Source organism: Dendrobates tinctorius, unplaced genomic scaffold (assembly GCF_039654945.1).
Source record: "Dendrobates tinctorius isolate UK_male_01 unplaced genomic scaffold, ASM3965494v1 ptg000046l, whole genome shotgun sequence".
Classification (NCBI taxonomy): Eukaryota; Metazoa; Chordata; class Amphibia; order Anura; family Dendrobatidae; genus Dendrobates; species Dendrobates tinctorius.
This window is the reverse complement of record NW_027361714.1, coordinates 76214916-76223946: the sequence shown is the minus strand read 5'-3', so window position 1 is coordinate 76223946 and position 9031 is coordinate 76214916. Positions and strand designations below refer to the sequence as shown.

Genomic DNA, 9031 nt, shown 5'->3' with positions numbered 1-9031 from the left:
ACCGAGTACCCCACAGCCCTGGTGAGTGAGGGCGCTCCAGACACGTGCTAGTGTAATGCAGGGACGTCACACTGGGAGAAATAGTGGCAGCTGGAGACAGAGTACCGAGGGACGGCCACCGCCATCAGGTTGCGGAAAGCTTCCATCTCTATGAGCCTAAAAGGCAGTATTTCGAGCGCAAGCAGTCGTAAAATGTGGGAATATAGTAGCGTGGCCTGTGGGACGTTGGCTGCGTATTTGCGCTTGTGTTCCAAAGACTGGGGTATGGACAACTGAACGCTGTGCTGGGACAAGGACATGGACGTGCTTGGTGATGGTGCTATCTGAGTGTGTGCAATGACAGGTGCAGGTCAGGAGTCATCTTCACATGCACCATGGACAGGGGATTGACTTGCACGCACAACAGCGGAAGAACCAGTGGTGTCACCCGCAGACACTGTTCCTGGACCCTGGGGTTCAGCCCTCAAAGTCGGGTGCTTTGCTGCCATGTGCCTGATTATGCTGGTGGTGGTCAAGCTGGTAGTTTTGCTACCCCTGCTGATGCTGGCCTGGCAGGTGGTGCAAATGGCCTTTTTGGGGTTATTGGCAGAGTCTTTAAAAAACAACCAGACTCGGAAAGACCTAAGAATTGTACTGCCAACTTCCGTCGTGTTGGTGTTGTAAGAAGCGTGCAGGAATAGGTATGTCACCACGGAGCAGACGGACCAACAGTTAAAGGGAAGGTTTATTTACAGGAAATAATACTGGTAAAGTTAACAGTATAGAAATGAATATAATGTGAACGGGTTTAGCAAACACTTGAAAAGCATAACCAGAATTCAACGGTAATAAGAGTTATTTTCCTATGGTGAAAACTTATCACTCTGCGGTGGTCTTGATTGAAGGGGTCACTCTTCTCCAACGTTGGCACCGAATCACCAGCAGCGGTTGTAGTCCGTAGTCCTCTGTGTCCTGGGCCTTTAATGTTGTCCAGCCGGGGTACGAGGGGTTAATGCGGGAGCCAGAGGGGTATGAGACTGACGATATCCCCTTTGCTCTAAGTCCTTTTCTCTTACTCTGCAGCGATGCTCTCTCACCGGAATCAGGGGCTCTGCATTAACACATAACTCACCACAACCTTGTACGTGGCTCAGTCTCTCTATTCAGGTCACAGCTCCATTACTAAATGTAGCCTCTTTGCAGGGAAGGGTCTTGCCACATTACACCGTCTCTCTGCAGGGGAGCGTCTTGTCACAGAACACAGTCTCTCTGCGGGGCAACGTCTTAGCACAGGACACAGTCTCTCTACGGGGCAGCGTCTTATCACAGGGGGAGTGCGCAACCTTCTTGACACTGCAGTCCCAGGCTTCACGTACTCACGGTCTGCAGTCTTTGTCCGCGGTCTCTCTGACTCTGGCGGCAGTACCAGAGTTCTCTCCCTGCCTGTGTCAGTGTCCTCCCCTGTCTGATGTCTGTGCTGCTCTGAGGAAACGGCACGTTGTTTTCCTGCTCTTAGCTCTCCTCCCTTCCTGTTCCTGGCAGCTGAACAGGCTCCTAAAGTGTCCCCTGGGGAACCTGCTGCCCTGCTCAATGGTTCCAGGCACGGAGCAGAGGAGGCAACCCTCCCTCGGCTCCTTCTGTACTTCACCCCGTTACAGTGTTACGGGGAATGGTTTCCCGCCTTCTGTCTGCGGCCACCACACTGCTTCCACCTGCCTGTTGGGGTGCTATGCCTCCCTCCCCCTGTGTGCTGCTGTTCTTGCTCTACATGTCCTCCTGACAGGTTGGGTCAGTTACTACATCATCCACCACCTCGTCTTCCACTTCCACACCTTGGTCCTCCTCCTGACTTTCTGGCAATTGTGTCTCATCATCGTCCATCTTTTTGTGACCATGGCTGCTCAAATATTTGTGCATCGCTACATGCCATCTCCTCTTGCCCCGCTTCAAGTGGACCGGGCGAGAGGCCCGAATCTATAAATAGAAAAGTGAACAGCTCTTCGGAGTGTCCAAGCGTGGGATCAGTTGTCTCCGAGCACTCGGCATGGTGGGAGGAAGGAGAATCAGGGTGAGGAATATGTGGTCCAGACTCACGGCTACTGAGACTTGACCGTGTGGAAGACCGGGTGGCATTGGTGGTGGCAAACTGACTGGAAGCATTATCCGCTATCCAAGCAACAACTTTTTGACTCTGCTCTAGGTTCAATAGTGGTGTGCTGCTGCAGTCCCCTAGTAATTGGGACAGGAAGGCCGGGCCAGACGATGTGGGTGTTTGTTGTGGCACAATTTCAGCTTGCCCACGGCCTCGGCCTCTGCTTGCACCATGAGCATCACGTCCTGTTCCCTGTCCCTTGCCACGTGCCTTGCCCATTTTAAATGGAGGACAATATTTTCCACATTCACTATAAATGGCTGAATTTGGAACAAACTTATATGTGATCCGTTTGACAGACAAACCACAGCTTGAAATATCTGGCCTGTAGGTAACTATTTTTTCTTCAGAAAACTGGTCTAAATAATTTACCTAATACACTGCCAAAAAAATTAAATTGAGGCCTGAAATGGCACAATTTTGAGCACACTATGTGATCCATATGACAGACAAACCATAGTTTTAGTGCACTGAGATGTGATCCGTGCGACAGACAAACCCCTGTTTAAAATAGCTGGATTTTTACGCTATAATATGGAAAGGATCTGGCTGTATTCTGCGGTGCCAACAAGCAAATGGATCAGAAAAACGGTGTTCTCTGGATTGCTTTTAACGCAAATAATCAGGATTAGGATCCAAAAAAATTATACCTGGCCCCGATACCTGGGGCTATGTCTATAAATATCTGTAATAGGCAGCAGCAGCAGACGGGACTGGAATGGACCATTTTGCTATATGCAATGAAGTCTGCCACATACACTGCCTGGCTATCACTGATCATTATACACCTTTATAAGTCTTCAGAAATACTGTAGGTTGAGATGGATTTGTGCATTAGAGATGGTATACCCACACTTACTAATAAACAACCAAATCTCTCACTAGCTCAGCAGCAACTCTCCCTACACTACCTGAGTCCGGAGCAGACTGTGATGAGCTTGGCACCGCCCAATCTGCTATAGACCTGATGATGCTGTGGTGCCAGACAATTACTATAATGCCACAACCAACATGGCTGCGGCATTACAGTGTGTGGCAGGCAATCCCTGCATGTTCATTGGCTCTCTAAAGAGCAGCAAACATGCATGCAGGGGACCTGAGCTCCCGCAGAGCAAACCCAGAAATATTTGGCGAGCTCCGAGCATCTCAAGCAGTGAGATACTCGGGCAAGTACCGAGAAGTGGCGAGCATGCACGCTCATCACTAATTACAACAAAGACACATTTGATTTCACACATTTGCTGCACAGTCCCCATCAATTCTTAATCAGCAAATTAGCCCTCAAACTGTATAATGGCCACTGCATTCTCTCCCAAACTGTAAAAAAGGTCCCCATATTAGCCTCTACGCTGTATAATGGCCCCCACATTAGCCCTCAAACTGTTTAATGGCCTTCACATTATCACCCAAACTGTATAATGGGCCCCACAGTAAGCCCCACCTGTAAAATGACCCCTGTATAAGGTCCCACACTGTATAATGGCCCCCACAGTGAGCACCAAACTGTATAATGGCCCCGGCATTAGCTCATATACTCTATAATGGGTCCCACATTAGCTCCTATACTTTATAATGGCCCCCACATTAGCTCCTACACTGTATAATGGGTTCCACATTCTCCTATAAACTGTATAATTGGTCCGACACTTTATAAGAGCCCCCACAGTAGTCCCTATAATGTATGAGGTCCCCCCAATGTTTATGATGCCCCCACAAGTTTTAATTAAAAAAACAACTCTACTCCCCTAATCCAGGATCCTGACTACTCCACCGGCAAGGCTCAGGCGGAACAACGCACGAACAAGACTTTGGGCGTGCGTCGGCACGTTGACCATTCTGTAGATTAGAGTGACTTGCAGACTACAGAACAGAGAGCGGTACTGTAGGGAAACTGTCTCCTTGCTCTACCACGGGGTTTAACTGTATCGACATGCTGCGTTTGCTGATACAGTTAAGGGTAGTATATCTTCGGGTGGGCCCTTATGAGCACGGGCATGGGCCAGCCACACACTCCGCCCCTCCCTCCCCCAGTAGCTATGCAACTGCATGAATTGTCTTTTTTTTACGGCTGCTCTCTTTCAACACAAACTTATAAATTGTATTCACCTTTATTTTAGATGGAAATAAATAAAAAATACTAACAAAAGATACATACTTGTTTTGGAGGATAATGACAAACGGGAAAAATAATTAAGATTTTTTTTAATTGTTTTATTTGTAATTTTGCATGTAGGAACAATTATAATCATATTTAGAATACAAAATTTTTTGTAAATAAAGACATTTGATCCAGTTATTATTAAAACACTTTGTATTCATTTATGATCACCTTCTATTCTAAATTAGAATTTGGAAATTATAGATGTAAACTTTGATTTGAAAACATAATTTGAATTATGCAAGTGTAAATCTCAAAAAATATTTTTCTTGTTATAATTTTGAATGCATAGAAATATTATGTATTAATGGAAACAACTCTTGTAGTAATTGTGTAGCTGTTTTGGCAGTTCCCCAATGAATAGAAAACCCACCTCCACCATGACCATAGTTATGAATAACCAGGAGCTGTTGGCCATTTTTAATTAGAATGTCTTTTTCTAGCCTTAAGGCCGATCGAGTTGGTCTCAGGCCCACCTTCTCTTGAATCACTGAGACCCCACACAGAGAAGGTTCCAGGTGACAACATCGATCTAAGATACCTTTAGTGGCCTGAGCATTTGGTAAACAACTCCAGTCATCCATTTGCCTTGTTCCTCCAAGAGTAACCACCGATATTCCAGGGTAAATGTAAGAATTTCCATGTCCATCTCTAATGAAATGCTTTATCCAAGGAGCATTGACCTCCAGTACTTGTCCTTTGACAGGATATATAGACTGATCACCAAACAGATCCCTTGAGCCTAGTGCTGAACAGTTAACAACCACATCATATGTTCCATGCAGATCCCAGACATTGTTTACTTTTCTGCTTTCCAAATTTCCCCCATTGCTTTTAAATCTGTAATAGAAAATTAAAATGGTAGAGAAACAGCAGGTATGACTAAATAGTAGATATCACTAAATATATACACTACCGTTCAAAAGTTTGGGGTCACCCAAACAATTTTGTGTTTTCAAAGAAAATTAATATGTTTATTAATCAAATGAGTTGCCAAATGAATTTAAAATCTAGTCCAGACATTGACAAGGTTCGAAAAAAAGATTTTTATTAGAAATAATAATTTTCTCCTTTAAACTTTGCTTTCATCAAAGAATGCTGCCTTTGCAGCAATTACAGCATTGTAGACCTTTGGCATTCTAGTAGTTAATTTGCTGAGGTAATCTGGAGAAATTTCACCCAATGCTTCCAGAAGCCCCTCCCACAAGTTGGTTTGGCTTGATGGGCACTTTTTGTGTACCATACGGTCAAGCTGCTCCCACAGCTCAATGGGGTTGAGATCTGGTGACTGCGCTGGCCACTCCATTACAGATAAAACACCAGCTGCCTGCTTCTTCCCTAAATAGTTCTTGCATAATTTGGAGGTGTGCTTTGGGTCATTGTCCTGTTTAAGGTGAAATTGACTCCAATCAAGCGCTGTCCATAGTATATGACATGGCATTGCAAAATGGAGTGATAGCCTTCCTTATTCAAAATCCCTTTTACCTTGTACAAATCTCCCACTTTACCAGCACGAAAGCAACCCCAGACCATCACATTACCTCCACCATGCTTGACAGATGGCGTCAGGCACTCTTTCAGCATCTTTTCAGTTATTCGGCATCTCACAAATGTTCTTCTGTGTGATCCAAACACCTCAACTTGGATTCGTCTGTCCATAACACTTTTTTCCAATCTTCCTCTGTCCAATGTCTGTATTCGTTTGCCCATATTAATCTTTTCCTTTTATTAGCCAGTCTCAGATATGGCTTCTCTTTGCCACTCTGCCCTGAAGGCCAGCATCCCGGAGTTGCCTCTTCACTGTAGACATTGACACTGGTGTTTAGTGTGTACTATTTAATGAAGCTGCCAGTTGAGGACCTGTGAAGCATCGATTTCTCAAACTACAGACTCTAATGTACTTGTCTTGTTGCTCAGTTGTGCAGCGGCGCCTCCCACTTCTCTTTCTATTCTGGTTAGAGCCTGTTTGTGCGCTCCTCTGAAGGGAGTAGTACACACCGTTGTAGGAAATCTTCAGTTTCTTGGCAATTTCTGCATGGAATAGCCTTCATTTCTAAAAACAAGAATAGACTGTTGAGTTTCATATGAAAGTTCTTTCTTTCTGGCCATTTTGAGAGTTTAATGGAACCAACAAATGTAATGCTCCAGATTCTCAACTAGCTCATATGAAGGTCAGGTTTATAGCTTCTCTAATCAGCCAAACTATTTTCAGCTGTGCTAACATACTTGCACAAGGGTTTTCAAGGGTATTCTAACCATCCATTAGCCTTCTTACACAGATAGCAAACACAAAGTACCATAAGAACACTGGAGTGATGTTTTTTGTAAATGGGCCTCTATACACCTATGAAGATATTGCATTACAAATCAGGCATTTGCAGCTAGAATAGTCATTTACCACATTAACAATCATTAACAATGTATAGAGTGTATTTCTGAATCAATTAATGTTAGCTTCATTGGAAAAAAACTGTGCTTTTCTTTCAAAAATAAGGAAATTTCTAAGTGACTCAACTTTTGAACGGTAGTGTATTCTGAAAGAAAGCCACCTTTCACAATCTTACACACTATAGCAATAATTTTCATTTCTGTAACACAGCTTGTAGCCGTGCGTTGCTGCCATCCTTCACAACCAATTGTGAAAACTCGTACCTAAACCTAAATTATAACTTGTATTTCTTACCACAAAAAGACTGCTGACAATACCATCCTATAAATTGTAGCTGTCATTTCAGGTAACTTTTCAGAAAAAGTTCTTGTGTGTGCATGAGGAATAAAATTATTTTTGAACAAGTGTGTGTATATGAGCATTATCTTTGGTGCATTTTTCACTAATTGTCCTCTTAGCAGGTTCAATTTGTAACTTTTATCAAGATTAGTCTATAAATTGGACACAAGGAGGTCGCTGCTAGATTTTAATTTATGCAGTTCATTGGTCAACAAAAAAAATCTGACTTGTGAATAACGCCATAGATTATAATGTGTCAGTGTGCGGTCAGTGCCAAAAACATACATGTGAAGGAAGCACAATGCAGCTAAACATTTCTAAAACAGACTAAAAACATACCTTTTCTCCATCCATGGTAAATATTGTGAAGCTTGACATTTCAATGTTGTGAAAGCCTGACCAAATGTGTAAGATGAGAACTTTGCCAGCTCTGCATCGCTCATAATGCGGAAGCCAAGGACGATTTGCCACCAAAATGGGTGGGTTTCTTTAGGGGCCGACTTGAAAATCTGCCATCTGTTAACAATAAAAGAACATGTATAGCCAGATCCAATGTGAAATATCTCTCAAGACTACAGCCAATGCAAGTAATAAGAACTGCATAAGTCAGTAGGCTTTTCCAGGGAACCCAAAAGCAGGATCAACAACTATTAAGTACAGTGTTGTATTTGTCTTTTAACTGCGATTTTATGCAACCACATTGTTTGAGAAAAATAAACAGCATATAACGATTCTCAAATATACATTATATGTGCTCCATATATTCTGGAGAATAGGATTAATCCAGATGGCGTGCGCTGACCAGTCTTGTCCAATCTCCCAATAGCACACCCACGAAGACTGAGATCCCTAACCTGCCATTACATTTACTTCCCTGAATTTTAAATCACATGGATGCTTGTGAACACCACGACTTTTGCATTGCGCCGTGGTCCACAGACCTCTGGTATGTAGGAAAAAATCCACTAGTTATGGAGAAGTCCACTACGTATGGCCAAAGTAGTGATGTTCATGAGCATCCATGAGATTTAGAATTCAGGAAGGAGAGTATAAGGGCAGAAATGATATTTCAGTCCCACCTCAGTGTGCATGTTATCAGGAGCCTGGGCAGGACTGGTCTGTACTTAGCAGACGTCTCTGAGATTAATCCAATTCTTTAGAATATATGGAGAAAGAACTTTGATAAGGTGAGAATATGTACACTGAACTTTGCCCAAAATAATGAGGTTGCCTAAAATCATTTGATAAAATGTCCATAGGAAAAGGGAATGAGGTATTGTTTGTAAACTTAAAAAACCTTAAAATTTTATTTTGATTCCTTAAAACACACCAAAATCCAGTGTAGCAGACACTGAAGAAGAATCTGTTTCAACAATCTAAAATATCAGCCCATGGATGATTCCATATACCTTTAGCATAACCCAAATAACTACTCGGTCCCTAGAAGTATCCTAGACTGATCCAACCTGACCGTGGAGGTTGGAACCCTAATAGGTATGAGATATGGTGCCCCCACTAGTCGGCGGCTGACACTGTCTTCCCTATCTGTTCCTGTTCTGGGCAGGTGGGAAAAGATAGGAACAAAAAGTGATGAAAAAAACAATACACAAATGTAACAATCCTTATCTAAAAGGTGTAAAACTTGTCAGGAATAAAGGGGGGGTTACATTTTTAAGGAGATAATAATGTCCCTCTCATAGGGGATAGATGACATCTCCCTTGTAGGTAATCTTTGGGAACTGAAAGATAGGTAAAAGCTGAACTTCCAAAGAACTTTGAAAAGGTGAGATCTTTGCTCAAATAATAGGGTTGCCTAAAATCAACATTAACAAAAATATATGAAAGCCATGTATTTAGTAAGTAAGTGTTGATCCTGCTGTCAGGTTCTCTTTAAAGGTTTTTTCCTTGACTTTAATATTGTATGCTAACCTATCATTAGGTCATTGCTATCAGTTTGGTAGGGGTCTGACTCCCAGTACCACTGCAAAGTCTTGGGAACCATTTTAAATATAAA

At 42.9% G+C, this 9031-nt stretch overlaps 1 protein-coding gene across 6 annotated transcripts in view; it reads right to left on the bottom strand.

Moving 5' to 3' along the window:
- Nucleotides 1–4335: 4335 nt before the first annotated feature.
- The window catches only part of DDO (D-aspartate oxidase), a 184615-nt gene continuing 179919 nt past the window's right edge, over nucleotides 4336–9031 (bottom strand). For 4 of the 6 annotated variants that reach the window (XM_073576008.1, XM_073576010.1, XM_073576011.1 and 1 more), the window contains 2 exons: nucleotides 7357–7533; nucleotides 4336–5129 (listed from right to left, as the gene is read on the bottom strand). In XM_073576008.1, the coding sequence (XP_073432109.1) occupies nucleotides 4562–5129; nucleotides 7357–7533 (745 nt within the window). In that variant the 3' untranslated portion in view covers nucleotides 4336–4561. The other 2 variants (XR_012232320.1, XM_073576012.1) reach the window with 2 other exon arrangements.